This window comes from Canis aureus, chromosome 9 (genome assembly GCF_053574225.1).
Source record: "Canis aureus isolate CA01 chromosome 9, VMU_Caureus_v.1.0, whole genome shotgun sequence".
Classification (NCBI taxonomy): Eukaryota; Metazoa; Chordata; class Mammalia; order Carnivora; family Canidae; genus Canis; species Canis aureus.
Window position 1 is genome coordinate 52,213,858 of NC_135619.1, and position 20,016 is coordinate 52,233,873.

Below are 20,016 nucleotides of genomic sequence, written 5' to 3' on the forward strand. Positions count from 1 at the left end.
CACCACCGGGGAAATGCGGAGCCTGTGCTAGAAACAGCAGAATCATTAGAAATGTTCAAAGTTGGAATTAGAGGTGGTTCCCAAGTCCTGTGATGGGAAAGGATGGAGAGGAGGATGGAAGAGTGACTGGAGCTGGAACAGAGGGGATGGACATAGGGGCAGAAGTCAGGAGAGGAACAGGAGGAAACCCATGAGGGTGAAGTGTGGGATAAGAATTCCAGGGAGGAGGGACACCTGGGTGGCTCAGTGGTTGAGCGTCTGCCTTTGGCTCAGGTCATGATCCCAGGGTCCTGGGATCGAGTCCCACACTGGGCTCCCTGCGAGGAGCCTGCTTCTCCCTCTGCCTGTGTCTCTGCCTCTCTCTCTCTCTGTGGTCTCTCATGAATAAATTAATAAAATCTTAAAAGAGAGAGAGAGAGAGAGTATTCCAGAGAGGAGGAAGAGGTTGGGAGACACTGCACTCACTCATTGCAAACACCTAGGGACTCTGTTCATCCCTTGGGGAGCTCCCTGTTCACTGATTTCATTTCTTCTACTGACACCAGTACTTTGCCTGTCGCTTCCTTTTACTGTTTAACTCTCAGGGCTTCCTCTCTGAGACTGAGACCAGCCCCGTCGCTTTTCTTGCCTCAGCTGCCACCAATGCATGCAAGGGGCCCTAAAGTTTTTGGTTTGGGTTTTGTTTTTTAACTTCTGTGGAGGAAAGAGCCCATCCTAGGCTCCAGAACTTTTCCTTTTTTCCCTTAGACCTAGAAGAGTCAGTATTAGCTGCAGATGCTTTGGGTAGTTCTTTGGGTCCATAAAGGGCTGAAATAAAATGCCTAAGCATTTCAAATGTAGCTGTCCGAGGCTGAGGCTCATAGGAAAAGGGAGAAGCCCTCTGTTCCTTTCTCTCCTTTTCGTCTCTACAGTTCCCTTGTCCTCCAAGTGAAAGTGGAAAGGAGTGGGTAGGGCCAGGACTGCAGCTTGCTAGAGGGGAAGGGTACAAGACACTGTGGTCTTTGCATCACTGCTGGGGTATGTTCTCAAGGGGCATGGCACCTAAGCGTCTGCCAGAATCTCTGAGTGCTCTTCCTCCCACCTTCCCCTTACCCACTAGTCAATGTTTTCCTCACTTCTCTGGCGATAGAAATCGCTTAGACGCCTGGGGAGCTATAAAAAGCCTCAGTTCTCAGGCTTTATCCCAGACCCACTGAGTCAGAATCTCCAAGGGAAGGGCCTGGAAAGCTGTATGATTAATAAGTGATCCCAGGTGGTTCCTGTCAAGGACATTTTGGCAAACACTGCTTGACTCCCCCTCCACCTTGCTGTTCTTTAAGGGCTCCTAGGACATTCTAACCACTTTTCTGTCTCAGATTCATTATATATATGATCCATATATATCATATATATAATGCTATTTCTTCTTCATGAAAAGCTCTTACCTGTTTCCTACTCTTGGCCAATACCTACTTCTCATAACTTCATGATGTAGTTGAAATACGATTTTTCCAGAAAGACCATCCTTGACCACTCTCATCACCATCTCAGTCAGGTTCCCTTGTTTTCATTCTCTTAAAATGCCTTGTGCTTTTTCTCCTTAGCATTTATCACATAGTTTGTACCTCATGTATTTGTCTAATGTCTACGTCCTTGCTAGTACCAAGCACAGGTGATACTTAAGTATTTTTTGCATGGATGAATAAATGGAAAAATAGTGCTAGGAGAAGGATTTCAAAGGTCAGGCTAGATGCTGCTCAACAGATAAAGAACTGAGCATATGAAAATTTTAATCTTCCAAGGTATAATTTTCACACATCAACTGAAGTCAAGGTAGATGAGTCCAACAAGTAATATGTATTTACGGGGCAATAGACAAGATTGTTTTTTAAAATATTTATTAAATACCTAATGTGTGCAAAATGCAATATCAGGACCTATGGACACAACAGTGAATAAGGCTGATACGATCTCAGTCTTTATGGAGCTTTTTAGCAAGGATGATAGATATTAAGCAACCAGTTGCACACTCTCTTATAATTCAGGTAAATGCAATGAAAGAAATACAAATCTGTAAGAGCCTGTAATAGGGAGACCTGGCATGTCCTATAAGCCCAGTCATAGAATTTCTAAGACACGTGGTTGGAGAGTATATGCCAAAGCATCCAGTATACTCTGTCCCATCTCTTGTCAGAGTTGGCATGAGGGAAGATGCCTCTATGCAAAGGTTTCTCAACCTCAGCACTATTGACATCTTGGGCTCGAAAATTTGTTTGAGGACACCTTCCAGTGCACTGTAGGAAATATTTAGCACCATTCCTGGCTCTACCCACCAAATGCAGTAGACTCATAGTTGTGGCACCTGAGAAAGAACACCAGGAGCAAGAGGCAGAGCCATGGGAGGGCCTGCATTTTACTTCCCCTTTCATCTGCCACTCTAACCAAGCTGCTTGTGTTTCAGAGGGTCCTCTGCAGAAGGGCAGCTGAATGGTCTCCAGAGCAGCCTTAACTCCGCAGCCTTCATGCCCATCACCAGTTCCACAGGTTAGTGGGCACACCAGCTCTTCTGCAGTCGGGAGGACAGGGAGGGTGCTGGCCTGGGCATATTCTCTCTTCTGCATCCGAAGAAACATGCAGTTCACAGAATGAAGAAGCATCCAGGCTTTTGAAGCATTGGCAGATGGGCACTTGAGGATGGCATGGTTTTCCAGAACTAGTTCGGAGTGGATTACATTTCTCAGTCTGGAAGAGTGTAATTGGATTTGCAGCATTTAGTAAAAGTGTCTGTATTTGACTGGTGTTTCACTGTTCATCTAGTACCCCCACGTGTCGTATCTCTTACTAACTCCCTCAGCACAACAAAGCTCCGGCCTTTGATTGAAGTCCTGTCACGCTCATATTGTGGCCTTGCTGGTCTATTGCCAGCTGCGTACTAGGGTCAGTTTAGGTACCCATGTATAAGGAAGCATTGGTCTAGGGAGGGTTTCCTATGAGTACTGATTTGTAAAAATGAACTAATAAGTAATCAGAAGATTAAAAGAAAATCACTTGGATTCACTTTAATAAATATTTTTTCTTGAGTTCCTACCATAGAGAAAGTGAAACGCTGGGCATAGAGGGGCATACAGGATGTACCTAGCAGTGCCCCTGTCCAAGAATTTACAAACTCAGGCAGAAAGAAGAGTCCACAGGGAGTGGGTACAGGGTGGGTAACTACCAGGTACTGGGGATGTATAGAATAACCATCAGCTAAATATCTGGTGTGTCAGGCACAGTTCTGAATGGTTTACCTGTGATAACACATTTGTTCACAAAACAGGCATATGAACCGGAACCGTGTTCCCCATTTTACAGCTGCAGAAATACAGGCACAGATTATAAAATGTATCCAAAATCCCACAGCTAGTTATTACCGCGGCAGTATTTGCATCCCAGCGACTTGGCCTGAGCTCTTTCATTATTAGAGAGGGTTTTCTGGAGGAAGAAACATCTAAGCAGAGGGTTGAACGTTGACAAGTCCACACCAGGGGAAGGGAGGCATGGGGCCAAGGGAGTTCAGGAAGAAGGAACAAGGCATGTGGAAATGGGGTGGGAGAGTGGATAGCGGGGTGAAAATGCACCGTGTTTTGGGAGCCCTTGTGTCACTGTGACCAGGGACTGGAGCATGAGCCAGGGAGCAGTGAGAGAACAGGTTATATAGGTACCATGCAGGGAACTTGGTCCTGAGTACAAGAAGGAGAACCATCAAGGAGTCTATAGGGCCTAGGTGTGAAGGGTATGTGTGTGACATAGTATACCTTAAAATAATTATAAGACCACCAAAAGCCTGGTTAGACTGTGTCATGGAGATAGTTATATATCTCTCATAGGCTTATTATGGAATTAAAGGATGCAATATAGAGAGAAAGGCTTTCTACCTATACCCAGGTCAGTAATAATGTAAGAGTATAAAGATTTTGTATTCTGCTTAAGATCTTAGAACCTGAGTTCAAAAACTATTTGATAGGTATCTACTTGCTCCTCCCTTCACCCCAAAAAGAATTACTAGAATATGGTAGTTATTTTTAAGGATGTAAAATTTCCCCCTGGAACTGTTATAGCCTAGAAATTGGTGGCTGGGAGAATTTCACACTATATACAGCTGAATATCTCTATCCAGCAAATTGCTGCAGCTAGAGAGAGTTGCAAAACACAGGAGATGCAGGAAACCTGCCTACTGCATTTGCATGTCAAATTGATGTATTAAGTACAGAATTGAACTCTCTGCATGCACTTTGGCTGAAGAAGTTGGAAATTGGAGGGGTCAGGTGGCTCATACTCTCAGCATCTCAATCATGAATTCATATTTATTGACTGAAGTTACAGGTTAGAGATTTTGTAACAGTGGTAATGAATTCAGTAGCAGCATAAAACCACAGAGCAAAGAGAAGTTGTATGTCTCCCTGGATTTTAATACCTACCTTTTCCCTGTTTCTACCTCAGACAAGTGTATTATTCTTTCCACCTTGTTTAGGTAGCCTGCTGTTTACTGCTTTTGTCTCCAATGACTCTGGCCCTCTAAAGTGCCTTGAATTTGTTCCTATTCTGTGCCTTCCCTGGTGTTCCTGATCCTCAGTTAAAGAAACACTGATGAACATGGTATAGTGAGTCTCAGGCATTTCCCATACTTTCCAATAAACATTTTGCCTTAGCCATACAATAGTAACTAACCCTGTTAGAGTTATTTATACAGCTAGTGAGTACCTGGCACATCAGTGTTTCAACTATAAATCATCATGTATTTTTCTGTATGACACATAGATTTAAAGGTGTTATTCTAGGGGTTCAGAAGGGTGTCCTACAAAGAGGAGGGTGGGTTGCTATTAGAAACATTTTTTCTTTAAACCCACAAGAAGGGAGAACAACCCTCATAATAAGTCAAAGTTTATGTGTCTCTCCGAGATGGGACATTTGTTCCTCTACAGGAATCGCTAGGCTGACTTTGAAAGGTATTTAGCCCCTGTCTGGTCCAGTTAACTCAGTTGGTTAAACATGGTATTATTGAGTGCATGAATATAGCGAAAGTCTGTTTCCTGGCCCCTTGACCCTCTATAAGTCTAGCCAACCAGGCCTTAAAGCTGTATGACTTTGTTCATCAGGCGCCTGAATGAGATACTGGTTCATCCCAGCACATTGTTGAAAAACAACTCCGAATCCTTTCCCACTGATGGTGACCTAGCGACCTTGTTCTTCTCATTATGAACATTAAATGAGGTAGTGAATGTGAAAGCTGCCAGCAGAAGGCCTGGAATGCACCACGAACGTTACTTTTTCCTTGACTTCCCTACTTCAAACTAAACATTCAGAGTTTGCTATGGAAGGGAAGGTGTAGAGTCAGCAAATTTGGAAACTTGAGAAGGAAGCTAGCGTGAGGGCCTTTGGCTCAAAGCCAAAGCCATTGGCCTTCGTTCTTTATAACTATGGCGTTCTTGAGTTCTGAAGTGGCGATGGTGAACTAAAATAGCAGAGAGCCACAGATTAGATAACTGGCATTTCTCTCGTGCTGACTTTGTAGTGTAAACCCCCACTCTTAGAGGGTCTGAAGCCATCCCAGCTGCCCTCATCCCTGGCCTTCGCTTCTTCCTACATCTTTTCTGTCCTGGAGCCCCGCCTCTGCCTGCCCCCCACCCCCTGCCCCCAGCCCAATTTGTTGCTGTTTAAAGCTCTTGTGGGTCTGTAGTTGGTGGAAGGATTCTTACTACCTTTTGAACACCGATGCTGGATTTCATTTACAAGAAGTAAGAAACAATGTCCTTGTTAAATATTGGCTATTTGGGGCCTTGGTAAAACACACTTTAGCTTTATCCTCTTTCTTTCAATGTGGTTGGGTTAACAGCTGCCCACTTCACTGTCCCCCAGTGAGACAAGAGACAGCAACTTATTTTAATACAGAGTAAACCCAGTGGAGCATAAATTCTAAGGATCTAGAAGTCACTTTCACTTTTTTAAAAAAGAAATTATTTATTTATTTTATTTTATTTTATTTTATTTTATTTTATTTTATTTTATTTTATTTTATTTATTTATTTATTTATTTATTTATTTATTTATTTATTTATTTATAAAAGACACAGAGAGAGTGAGGCAGACTCTCCGCAGAGCAGGGAGCCCAATGCAGGAATCAATCCCAAGACTCTGGGATCATTACCTGAGTCAAAGGCAAATGCTTAACCAACTGAGCCACCCAGGCACATTACCTGAGTCAAAGGCAAATGCTTAACCAACTGAGCCACCCAGGCACCCCCACTTTAACTTTCAAGCAAACTTATTTGCCTGGCACTTCTCAGCGGAATGACCTATTTTTATTATTAAATTCTTATTCTTTTTGCCAAGCGTTATATAGTAGTTATAGATCCTGGATGGATCTGAAGTATAATAGATTAATAATGAAAATAAGTAATGCTCGTGAGATGCTTTCCCTGGTGGCTTATATCCTTTATTGCTCCCACAACATTCTTCTTTCCCCAAAACTAGAAGGGTAAGAATTTGGGTTGATTACCCACCCATACGGTATTAGAAAACAAAGGGCACAGGTTGGGTGTTTGGCAGAAATTGCCGTGGCAGCATCTGGGCAAACGATGATCCCCTAAAACATAGTTTTGTTTTTGTTCTTGTTTTATAATTTACTCATTTTCTTGGAATACACATAGCTGTTAATTTTCTCCTTTCTTTATGTTCAATGTATATCTCAGTCTTCTCTTTCCTTCTTTGATTCCTTCTGTCACCTGCCACCTAATGCTATATCCTGGGCAGTTTTCCAGGCCGGTGTCCCTTTGCCATTCTCTCTGGTTGTTGTCCTAGCCTAAAACCTAGTTTTAGATTTGACCTCTTGTCCTTTCACCAAGATGAAATAAAGTGTTAAGTAGGGTTTTTTTTTGTTTTTTGTTTTTTGTTTTTTTACATTTTTCAGGATCTTTGGAAGCTCCCCAAGTTATTTTCGCCAGATCCAAACTCTTGCCCACACAATCTGGAGCCCTTGCTACAGTAATAGGACAGAGAAAATCAAAGTCGGTGAAGTCAGGGCCAATTTAAGGTAACAGTAAGAATAAAAGCATATTTTTTATTATAACTTGCTGACTTTATATCACAGCAAGAGGCTTAATAGCTATCAAGAGAAGTGATAGTTTCTCAAAATGACAAAGAAATTGGCATTTTATAAAACCAGAGCTCAGAAGGGCTCCAAACTGTGGGTCAAAGCTACCGCTAGCTTGCCTCTGTAATGGCGTACCAGTAGGTGGCGCTGTGGCAGTAAGAAATTTCCTTATCATTGTGGAGGCTTTTGTTTAAAAATATGGAGATGTTAAAGCCAATCAAAGGAAGAAACTAAAGCCATAATTAAGTTATCACAGGTAAAGTGTAACAGTACATCAGAGAACATGATATTTGAAGGTCAAATTGGAATAGCCTCTAAAGAGAATGAATATTGTTAAAGATACTGATTATTAAAGAAGACTTTTAGAGTTGCATAGTTTGTGAACTAGACCTCCAGATAATGAGAGGCAGGAAGGGATGAAATTTTTAGAAAAGGTTTTTTTGGTGAGGTCTATTAATTAATTATGCTTTTTTTTTCTGAGTTAAGATAAGCATATGCTATAATTCGCAACAAAACAAACTGTAAATTACACACCAGTCTACTGCTCATCCATAAAAATCTCCAACATTGAAGGGATGGCCTGACTTGATCTTGTGAAGCTGTACCCACACCACCAGTGCTGCCCCACAGTATTTTGTTCCCAGCTGTGGCCTTAAAATTCTCCAGAAAATTCTATGAAACCACAAGGTTTTGATGATTCCTTTCCTCTTTGCTTTACCATACACACTAAAGCATTAATGGCACACCTGCTATGAGCTTACTACCCTTCTTACCTCTAGGGGAATACTTGTAAACTTATTTGAGAAGCATTATTCATCAAAATACCCCAGGAGAGCAAAGAAGGGAGGAAAATTATTTACCCACTGCAGGACTCATTTACATTGGATCAGAAAGCTTCAAATATCTTTCCCCAGCCCATCTAAAATCTTTCCAAAAAGGAATGAGAGGAGAGAAGGGAACACCAAATCCATGGCTTGGTCATCTACCAGAATGTACCAGAGGAACTGAAGATAGCCAGAATTCTATTGGTGATACTTCACCAGTGGGTCTTTAATTCTGATAGGAAGCAGCCTATCCAATGATGAGCAACTAATAAAATATTGAAAACTAAAGTGAGAAGGTCAATATTTCCTTGAGGAGACTGGCAGCCAGAAGAATGAATGTGACACCAAGCTCCAAACTAAACCAATGGCCTGCCAAGAAGTACTAATGTCCATCAGTTTCCAGGACTGTGAGACTTGGACCTGCCACAGTTGTAATATCACTTGCCTTAAACCTATCTCATTAGTATCCCTTACAATCCACCCAGAACATTACATGGCAAAATAGGATCATCAGCAAAGAAGCCTTGGGAAAGAGCCCATCTCTCAACACTGAAACCTGTTGCATACATAGCCCTGCTGAGCCTGAGATGCACATAAGCATGATGCCATGCTTTGTGGTTCGCTGAGGCCGTGAGACATCATGCCAAGTGCGTATGGACTCAGAATACAGAGTGCGTCAGAGGGCCTCAGAAGACCAGCCTCCCATGGTGCCAGGTAACAGCTGGGCGGCTCCAGAGCTGGGCCCACCAGCCTGGCAGATGGCAGATGGCCATGGGCTGCCTCTCCCCGAACAGGAGAAATAGGTCATTTACAAAGTAAAACGGCAGAATGCCAGAGTCCATAGCCCATCATGTGGATGCTTGCTTTCTCCTCTTTGGGAATGCAGTGTAGGCAGAAACGCTGCATGGGCAGAGGTCCCTTCAGCCACAGTCACAAAGGAATGTTATCACCAGCTATAACAGTCCTAGAACCTCTTCATATATGGGTCTAGGGAGGCAGACAGGAGATGAGAAGACTGAAGTGTGTTTGCATAGCGTGTTCTCTAAGACTGAGAAAACATCAGGTGTCCTTGTCAAAGAACGAGCCACCTCAGGCAAGGGTTGTATTTAAATTCATGCACATTTTGTGTCTTCTTAGATTCCGTATTGTCTGTTTGGCATCTCTGCACCACAGAGCCCTTTAACTATGGTTTCTGTATTCTTGATGGTTTCGCATTTGGGGCCTCACTGAGCCAGGGAGAGACTCCCTTTCCCAAGGCCAGCTAATGTCCTTCAAACAAACCAACTAATACCAAGGTTATAGTCCCAACCACCTCCTTCTCTAACTCTCACATGGAAACCCCACATTTTCCTTGACCCAGGTCACTTCAGGGCGAGGTACCAGGTAGCTAGAGACCACTGCTATAGGCCAAAGCCCACTAGAATCATTAAAACTAGCCAGTCTTAAGCTGTTTACCCTACCCCGCCTTGCCTTTTCTGGAGATATCCCAAATAAGGCTCTGGCCTAGACTTTCTCCTCGCTCCTGTCTTCTGCCTCCTGATTACACTGGTGTTTTCCCCTGTGAGGCATGTAGTGACCCTCTCTCCGGGACCCTGAGTATAATCAGCTTCTTGCTGCCGAGCCTTGTCTTCCATAGCCACACTGACTTGACCACACCATACCCAACTCATACATTCTTAGAACACACAGAGATAGAGTATCGTTAATGTTGTAGTTCAAGGACCTAGAAAACAAATCTGAATCAATTAGGCTTATATCACCAAGTTCTAAGCAACTGGTCACAGCACTCACTTCATTATTGGCTGTATTCTACGAGTGATGTTTTAGCAGTACGTGCAGTGCTAGCCTCAGACTGGTTGCAGCCGCTCGAGAAGGATGTGGATGCCTCTACATGGCCAAATCGCCTGGCTGTCAGCCATTGAAATTTCATGCTTTCCTGTCCTGAGGCCTCTTTCTTTTCATTTGGTAACTGTTTCTACATTCAGAAACAAAACTCAAGCATAACAGAACAACCTGGTTGGAAGTCGGGGAGGAACCAATCTGGCTTTTGGTTTGGGGTAAGTAGGGGGGATACTTCTAAGATCCCACCCAAAGGGGGTTCATTTGCCTTAAAGAAAATGAGGGAACTCTGTTTCTGAAATGGATTAAGATGTGGACCACTGAGAGAGATAGCATCAGAAAACTGATATTGTCTCTTGCTAAGCTGGCAAACTCCCAAGAGAGGAGTGATGATTCTTCAATTGTTAACAATTACTACTTTGTTATAAAGAGACATGGAAAGTGAGGTGGCCCCTTTCTCAAATTACATTTATGTTACAGAAGCACACACACCGGCTGGAAAAAATGTTTGGCACCCTAAGTTGTTAGACTTGTGCTTACCATTGCAGCTTGTAGCAGATTCGTATTGTCCCATGTAATATCCATTCACTTTGGGTGGAAAAGGATCCTGTTTGTTCTTGTATTCCTGAACTGGGCAGGTAACCAGCATAACATTGCCTTACTTTGTGAGTTCCTATACTTATCACTCAAGTTATCAATCTTTACTCTGTGGTTATCCATCCCATGAACCCACACATCTTGCTGCTGGTTTCAAAGAAATGCTTGTTATAGGCACATACCTTTGCTTTATCATCCTTATATCCTCAGGTCATAATTGCTCCTGAAAGTTCTAAAGAAAGAAAATGGCATGCTAAGCCATGCCTGTCTTTGGAAAAAGCAAGCTTTGTGCCTGGAAATATTTACAACTCTGCTTGCCTGGTCTGTAGAGTTTACTGGGCTGCAAAGTGTGTGGGCGGGTAACCGTAGGGCATTGAGAATGGTGACTGGAAGTATAATGCTCCATTGGCATGATTGACATTGACATGTATTCTTTCAAATTATAATTATAAAGAAAAAGACTCAAACTCTCTTGTCATCAGAATGAAGAGCATCACTAGTAAACGTAAAACAGTAGCCTCTTATACTTCTTTGTATACTCCTCTTTCAAACATGCAAGTATCTCCATTCAGGACTTCCACAGGTATCAGGAGCCCTCTTCCCTAGAAACCTAAATCCAGGTTAAGTAGTTATGTGATACCAGAGAGGAACAGCTTGAATGCACAGAATGTCCCTTTAGCTCTAGTGATAAAATGTAGTGTGTATCCCCAGTATAAAAGGATGATATAACTTGGAAAACCAACCTAGTTGTAAGATGACGAGGTGAATTGGAAGGTCGACTGGTTAGAAGTTGCAATTTTACTGTTATTTGTTTATGGTTATCAGCTAGAAAAACTATTCTTTTTATGTTCAATTAGACTGAAAAGTGACTGAGGTTTCTGCACCACCCCACCCCCCCTTTCCATTCACTTCTCATTTGCTTCCTAGGGAAATTAAGACACGTTTGTTTGGTCATGGGATGAACCCAAATGAAGATGTTTTAGAATTTGAGGTTGTGGTGTGTGTGTGTGTCTGTGTGTGTGTGTGTGTGTGTGTTTTCATTTATTGTGGCTGAGCTGCAAAATGCATTAGGTAATTAGTTGTTTCTAGTTAATCAGATATTGGAACAGGGCATCTTGAAAACCGGAGCTCTTTTTTAGAAATACAACTCCTTGCAGGCCTTCCATGTTTAGCCATCCTTGCTACTGTTTTCTGAGATAAATTGCTGTCATATGTAAGTACGTATTCTTACCCCTTCCTCTTTCATGAAGAGAAGTCGAGCTGTCTCAATAGTCTTTTGATTATCAAAAGAGAGACAGCCTAAGTTTACCTCTGTTAAGGAAAGTTCGTGTACCATAAGCAAAGGGAACAGTTTCGGGGGCCAGACGTCATAAAAACCCACAGCCATATTTGGGACAATTAGCAGTGCCTACTCAGTGGCTCAAAGCAAGTCTGTTAGTCCATCCCTGTGCCCAGGTCAGTGGCTGGCTGCCACCGTCCTCTGGATTAGCGACCCCACCATACTCAGGACCCCACCTCTCAGCATGATTTCTCTCTCCACTTCTTACATTCAGCTTTCAGAAGACAGAATTAGAATACTTGGCATTCATTCATCCGACAAAGTGCCACTGGTGTGCAGAACTAAAGGTGGCAGCTGCTACCTTGCAGACAAATGCCAGCCTGCTACCAGGATTGCATGATTACATGATACAGAGCTGCCAAGTTAGGCGTTTCTGGCAATTTTCTTCAGGTAGCAGGTACAACATATTTTTCACCACTAGCATAAAGTCTTAAAATATAAAACCACACACAGTAAAATAATAAAAGATAAAGCGAAAATCAAGGCCAAAAGTCAAGAGATTTCAAATTTTTCAAATATAAGACCAAATAAAATTACAATAATCAAGGTTAAATTTGGTTCTGAGTCCTCTGTAATAGTCAAGACAAAAAGGGAAACATGATATACATCAGGGTATATAGTTCTCATTTTCAGAAAGGAAGCCATACTCTAGAGGAAAATTCAGCCTTTTCCTAGCTTTTATTCTAAAAGAAATATTTCAGCATGTGAAATTTAGAGAGGACACCGAATGAAGTAACAGTACTCTCACAACACAGCACCGTGTTTCATGAGGCTACTTCTCAGTGTGAGCTACATGAAGGCAAAATGTGTCAGTGCAAGTCAGTAAAGACAGTTTTGTGAGGGACCAAACCATTATAGTCTGAGTCTCTTTGTGGTCCAACATCATCCAAGGGTAGGATAGTGATTATGAAGAGGATTGGATAGATCGCATGTGTCTTAGACAATCCTCCTCATAACCTCTTTCTGTCAATTGCTCTGTAAGAGCTAGTTGTGCTCTTCGGCAAGGATGCAGACGCCTAGTCTTCCGCATGGCTCGTTGAAGATGCGCAGATCGCAGATGTGCTTTGCAAAGCAGGTGGCAGAGGAAACGTCTCATGAAAACTGCAGAGCCAAGCACTGTTCTCATCCATCATATGGCATGTTCGTTCTCCGTCCCTTTCTTCATATTTAGGTCCCTCTGCGTAGGCGCCATCTGCCTCCTCTTGCCTGCTTCCCTGCAATGTGACTAATTCCTATTTGTCCTTCCTCCTTCCTAACCCAAACCCATTCCCATCCCCAATATGATTGAGGTGCTTTTTGACTGTGCTTACTTCTATCTACTGTGGCATTTACAACACTGTAGGATCTTTCTGGATTACTTGCCCATTCCCCCATTCCCTTGCCTGGAGGGCAAGGAGGAGATCTCAGTTGACTCTGCAACCCTGGGGCCTAGCACAGTGCCCAGGCCATAGTAGGGACTTAAAAAATTGATTGGATGAATGAGTGAATTTTCATATTTTCGCCAACACTTGGAAGCCCTGTCCACATATATAAATCTTTCTTATCCACTAAAGGTCCAGTTAAATTTTAACTCGTCCAGTAATCTATATTTATATAATTAGATTTATCTTGCCATTTTTTTAAATCCCTAGAGCTGCTTACAATTTATGTCACAAAATTTGGCACTTCGTTGTATTTTTGTCATCTTTTGTCCTACTTACTCCTTGGGTAAATTGTCTCCAATAAGACCATAATTCTATGAGGGTGGGATTAAGTTCCGTATGTTTCTGGAATCCCTAACAACACTCCAAATGCTTCATTACCTTGTAATATCAGCCCTAAAGAAAAGAACACATAAAACGCTTAAAATTTTTCTTAAAAAAAAAAATCTATTCTCTCTGTCCTCCTGGCTTCAAGTACAATGCTTAACCTCAAGTTAAAATGCCTTAACCTTAAAGATTTCATAAATAATGCATTTTATTATTAAACATTTTATTATTAAACAATCTTAAAAATCAGAATAACCTTCCTTATAAATTAGTACAGTATTTCTGGCCTATTTCATGCAATATTATAAAACAACTTCCTCTAAAACGGAGAATGACTGGTCACTAGCCTTTAGATTATAACTTCTTATACACATTCATAACCTTACTATGAACTTATCTGCTGTAAAGCAGAATTCAGTATAAAGATGTTCTCCTTTAGACCACATCCAAGGATCTCACTTTAAGGGAACAAAGTTAAAATGAGGTTTAATTTATTTGAAAAAAACATCTTCCTTCAGCTTTTGTTCTTCTATACCAACAGATCAGAGCTCTCTGACCTTATAACACAGATCAGATTTTGTTTTTGAACACCTGTCTTTTTTTATTCTTTTCTGAATTCTCTATGAATTTTTTAGGCTTTTCCTGAATTGTGTAATACCTAGAACTGGTCACCACACTTTAGTCTTAGAGATCCACCTACTATTATGTGTAGCATAAGATGTATCCTTATGGCTCTGGAGTCATGTAATACTTTATTTATATTGTACAGTGCTCTCAAAAGCAAAAGAAGTTCTCTCAACCATTAACTCCTACCTCCTTCCCTACTTTAGTTTCATATTCAGTGCCATAGTATGGGTTTTTCTAAAAACTTAAAAAATACCCAGCAGTGGACTAGATCATATGAAAGTTATATTTTGAGGAACCACCATAGTGTTTTACATAGTGGCCACACCATTTTACATTTCCACCAACAGTGAAACACTTGTTATTTCTTGTTTTTTGTTGTTGTTGTTGTTTGTTTGTTTGTTTGTTTGTTTGTTTTGATAATAGCCATTCTAACAGGTATGAGGTGGCATCTCCATATGATTTTGATTTGCAGTTCCCTGGCAATTAGGAATGTTGAGCACCTTTACCTATACCTGTTGGCCATTTGCATATCTTCTTCAGAAAAATGTCTATTTGGTTCTTCTGCCTTTTTTAGTTTAAGTAGGCTCCATGTCCAGCACGGAGCCCAGTGTGGGGTTTAAACTCCATAAGCCCAAATTCAAGACTTGAGCGGAGATCAAGAGTCAGACACTTAACTTACTGAGCCACCCAGGCACCCCTCTTCTACCATTTTTCATTGGATTGTTTGTTTTTATTACTGAGTTTATATGAGTTCTTTATGTATTTTGGATATTAAGCCTGTATCAGATATATGATTTGCAGATATTTTTTCCCATTTGGCAGGTTGCCTTTTCGTTTCTTTGCGTTTCTCTTCCTTTTTATTGTGCAGAAGCTTTTTGGTTTGATGTAGTCCTGCTTGTTTACTTTTGCTTTTTTGTTGCCTCTGCTTTTGGTGTCAAATCCAAAAAATCATCACCAAGACCCGTGCCAAGGAAGCTTATCACCTATGTTCTCTTCTAGGAATTTTATGGTTTTAGGTCTTACTTTCAAGTCTTTCATGTATTTTTTTAAGTTAATTTTTGTGTACGGTGTGAGATAGGGGTCCAATTTCATTCTTTAATATGTGGCTGTCCAGTTTTCTCAACACTATTTATTGGAGACTGTTCTTTCCCCTTTGTATATTCTTGGCTTCTTTGTCGTAAATTAACTGACCTTATAGCGTGGGTTTGTGTCTGGGTTCTCTATTCTGTTCTGTTGATCAATGTGTCTTTTTATGCCAAGGCCATATGCCATACTGGTTTTGATTACTATAGCTTTGTAATATAGTTTGAAATCAGGAAGCATAATGCCTCCAGCTTTATTCTTCTTGGTCAAGATAGTTTTGGCTCTTTGGGGTCTTTTGTCATTCTATATAAACTTTAGGATTGTTTGTTTATGTCTGTGAAAAATGCCATTGGAATTTTGACAGGGACTGCATTGAATCTGTAGATTGCTTTGGGTAGTATGGACATTTTAACAATATTGATTCTTCCAATCCCATGAGTGTGGAATGTTTTCCATTTATTTATGTCTTCTTCAGTTTCTTTCATGAATGTCTTATAGTGTGTTCAGTGTACGGATCTTTTACCTTCTTGGTTAAATTTATTCCTAGGTATTTTTTTCTCTTTGGTATAATTGTAAATGCAGTTATTAATTTCTCTTTCTGATAGCTTATTGTTACTGTATAGAAATGTAACAGATTAAACTTTACTGAATTCGTTTATTAGTTTTAACAGTTTTTTTTGTGGAGTCCTCAGGGTTCTCTCTATATAATATATCATCTACTAATTGAGACAGTTTTACTTCTTTCCTGATTTGGATGCCTTTTATTTCTTGTGTATGGGTCTCACCTAGGACTTCTAATACCTTATTGAATACAAGCCGTCACATTTTTTCTATTGAGTATGATGTCAGCTGTAGGCTTGTCATATATGGCCTTTATTGTGTTGAAGTATGTTCCGTCTCTACCCACTTTGTTGACTCCTTTTATGATAAATGTATGGTGAATTTTACCAAATGCTTTTTATGCATCAATTGAGATGATCATATAATTTTTAGCCTCCATTTTGTTAATCGTGATGTGTCACATTGATTGATTTGCAGATGTTGTTACACCATCGTTGCATGCATGGAATAAATCCCACCTGACCGTGGTGTTTGATCCTTGTACTGCGTCGCCGAATTCTGTTTGCTACTATTTTGTTGAGGATTTTTGCATCTACATTCATCAGAGATACTGGCGTAAAGTTTTCTTATCTTGTGGTGTCTTCATTTGGTTTTGGTATCAGGGTAATGTTGGCCTCATAAAATGACTTTGGAAGTGTTCCCTCCTCTTCTACATTTAGGAAAGATTGGTATTAATTCTTTAAATGTTTAGTAGAACTCACCAGTGAATCTGCCTAGTCCTAGACTTCTGTATGTTGGAAGGTTTTTGATTACTGACTCAATCTAATTTATGTTATGTATATTTTACCTTAATTTTAAAAAAGACTGGATTATATATATAATACACCTAGTACAGTGTTTGGCACATAATAATAGGTACTCAGTAAATGGTAGTTCTTACTATTTGTCACAGTTCAAAGCACATGATATCTTTAGTTTCCATTATGATCTTTGTGGTCATATTGTTGTTAAACAATATCAAAAGCTAGGTTCCCTTAGAAAGCAAACTCTAAGATGGAGATTAGGGTGTAGGAGGTTTATGAAGGGATGCTCCTGGGATCAATTCCTATAGAAGGGAAGGGAATGAAAGGAAACAGGATTGGACAATGGGAGAAGTTGAGCTGTGGCACAGTGACAAGGAAGGCTTCAGTGGTGCCACAGGCAGTGTAAAGCCGGCCTGTCAGAGCCATGAGTTGTGAGGTAGCTGGGATACTGCTTTGTATGTACTTTACGTTGATCTGTCATCAGATACGGGCTGCCTGGGAAAAGGACATGCCCTTGAGAGTTAAAACTCATGTTTCCATGGCTGAGAGTCCATTCAGGCTTATCTCTAGTCCTCTGTATTAATGAGTAAAATTTCCATGTTGTCAATCATATCGGTGAGGAAAGAATCAGGAAATTTTCAGCTGGCTACCATAGTGCTTTTCAAATGATTGGTATTGGAGCTTTAGTTATTTTCCTTTTCAGGCCTGCGTGGACTGGTACTTTTGTAAAATACACTAAAAATAAATGACTAGAGAAACTAAATAAGAAAAGAAGACATCTAACACACAAGCTCAGATTCATTATTAGATTCACCAGGTATAATAATACTGCTGGCCATTTTCTGTAACAGGTTTTCACCACCTACTTTCTAATTCTAAGTTTGTCTCATTGTAGACTAGTAACAAGGAGTTCCCAGGCTGGTACCAATCTGGGTCTCTACTCTAAATAGTCCTAGGTTATAGGACTCTTGCAAAACATTGTCGATGTCCTTCCTAGCTGACACTGCCCATATATATATTAGGTTAAGTGAATGTTGTGCTTCAACCTTGAGACCTAATCTTTGCTGTTGTGGGGGAATCCATAGTTCTCTTCAGGTTTGGCCTGAATCCAGAAATACCATGACTACCACAAGGTTCCAGGTATAAATAGTCCTAAAGCCATTTCCTTTTTTTTTTTTTTTTTTTTAAGATTTCCAGGTATAAATAGTCCTGAAGCCATTTCTTTTTTTTAATATTTTATTTATTTATTTATTCATAGAGACAGAGAGAGAAAGAGAGAGAGAGAGAGAAAGGCAGAGACACAGGCAGAGGGAGAAACAGGCCTCATGCCAGGAGCCCGACATGGGACTTGATCCCGAGACTCCAGGATCACACCCCGGGCTGCAGGCGGCACTAAACTGCTGCACCACCGGGGCTGCCCCCATTTCTTACTCATCTGCATCCTCCTAGAATCAATTACATTTATGAGAAAAGATACGGAGTTTATAAGGATCTAATGGATGAAAGGGACAAAGACCATTTTCTTGTTTTGTCCGTCATCAAGCAACTCCTATTCCTGGTACTAGGAAAACTGACTCATCTCTTAGCATCATCTTCTCAGGACATTTGGTGTTAGGATAGGGAGATAAGAGAACAAGGAAAAGAGGTCTGCCAAGTAGAATATAACCTTCAGAAAAGAGGTACTAGTTAAAAACAAAGGGGTCTTGATATAGCCAAAGAGTTTATCAGGCTTTATCATCTAATTCAGGGAGTTTGACCTACCCATGGTTGAGGCTTTGGTTGATCTGTGAATCTGTGAATGCCTTTATTTAAGAGGATGCTCAGAGAGATCCAAAAGCTGCTGTTGACTTAACTCTCTAGTTTAAAACATGGATTCTGTTTCCCTACTTGCAAGGAGTCAAGCCCGAGTCACCAAACATTCTCATTTGGACCTGCCGTACTAGCTTCTCACAGCATAACCCTTGACATCCTTGCCCTTTCTTTCCGTTCTCCATGTCACAATGAACTGAACTTTTCAAAATGCAAACTATTTCTGACACACCCATCACTTAAAGCCCTTCAGAAAAGCTTACCATTACTCTGAAGATAAAGATAAAACTAGATAAAAGGTCTTATACGGCATGCCTACCTTTCATCCTGACCTCATACCACCTTCCATCCGTGCTTTCTCCACACTAGCCGTCCTGGCCTTGTCCGAGGTCCCCCAAAATCCCTGCATCCACAGAGCTTCTGCAGATACTGCTTCACCTCTGATGCTCTGCTCCTGCCCTTGGGTACATTTGCTTTCTCTGGCTTCTCTGATAAGACATGTCCCCATTTCACAGAGACCTGTGGTGGTGCATGTGTTACAGATCCTTGTGATCTTCCATTAGTGTCTGTCTTCCTCACTAGACTGTGTCCACGTTACTCACTTTCGTACGCCCCAAGTGGAGCATAAAACCTTCTGTAGAGCAGGCCTGCTGTAGGCATTTGTGGTTGAGTGAGTTAGCAGTTCTCTTCCCCACTCAGAGAAAACTAAGGCTTCAGTCCACATAACTGATGGATGGAGAGGCTGGGTTTGGACTCACATGTGACCTCAAAGCCCTTGCTGTTCACCACTACAATAACAGCAACAATGGCCCTCATTTTATCAAGCTCATGTTATATGCCAGGGGCTATGCTCAGCGTTGCAGACCTGTCACATCTCATCTTCTTCAACCCTACAAAGATGGCTTTGTTATCTAGTTTGCACATGAGCAAACCAAGGCTGAGGGAAGTAAAGTGTCTTGTCCAAGCCACACAATCAAGAGTGGAGCTGAAATCCACAGCCAGACAACTTTAGTTCCAGAACTCACTCAATTGCCTCGTCCTATAAAAATGGTAGGCCCCTCAAGATGATTTCATTTCCCCAGCTTCCTTTCCTAAGGGAGTGGGGTGGCTGGTAGCCTGGCCCTCAAGCCTGACTCTCTCTCGAGTGTCTGGTGGTTCTCTCCGGTCACTCAGGGGGATTCCTGGAGGTGTGGAAGCATATGTGGGCAAGGTGGGCTTGCCTTTCTCCAACCATTTAACATTTCCTGTGTGGATGGAGCCAACCATGGGAAGGGTGAGGATAAGGATCAAGCTGGGCTTATGCCTCCACTCCCGCTGATAGGATGGTTGGGAAGGTGATGATCTTTCCCTCACCTCCCACGACACCTCTGGAGGGGCAGCAGTGCTGACTGACAGAGGAGACTTTGTTGGGAACGGAGCAAGGAAGCTGTGCAGCAGGAGGGGATTGGTGGTGGGAGGTGGGAGGGCTGGGGGAGAAAAGGGGAGGGGCAGAAGAGCATTCCATGCAGGACAAACTCGAAAAATTAGTGGCTTATATAAGTAAAGGATTTATTTTTTTCTTACACATCAAGAAGTTCAGAGACAGGAAGTCCACAGCTAGCACAGCTCTTCAGAGATGTAATGCAGGGCCAGGCTCCTCTCTCCTGCTCGACCAACCCTGAAGCATTGGCATTCA

The 20,016-nt window shown here is 41.5% G+C and overlaps 1 protein-coding gene across 35 annotated transcripts in view; it reads left to right on the top strand.

Annotated features, from left to right (window-relative positions):
- Positions 1–20,016, top strand: part of TTLL5 (tubulin tyrosine ligase like 5) — a 269,627-nt gene that overhangs the window by 220,842 nt on the left and 28,769 nt on the right. For 17 of the 35 annotated variants that reach the window (XR_013386539.1, XM_077910049.1, XM_077910060.1 and 14 more), the window contains 2 exons: positions 2,441–2,523; positions 6,929–7,051. The exons of 8 other annotated variants lie outside the window; for them this stretch is intronic. Coding sequence is in view for 23 of the 27 variants with exons in the window: in XM_077910049.1 (XP_077766175.1) it covers positions 2,441–2,523; positions 6,929–7,050 (205 nt within the window). In the remaining 4 variants the exon portion in view is untranslated. Of the gene's footprint in view, positions 1–2,440; positions 2,524–2,606; positions 2,774–6,928; positions 7,052–20,016 lie in introns of those variants that run through there. 10 more of the 35 variants (XR_013386542.1, XR_013386541.1, XR_013386543.1 and 7 more) reach the window with 2 other exon arrangements.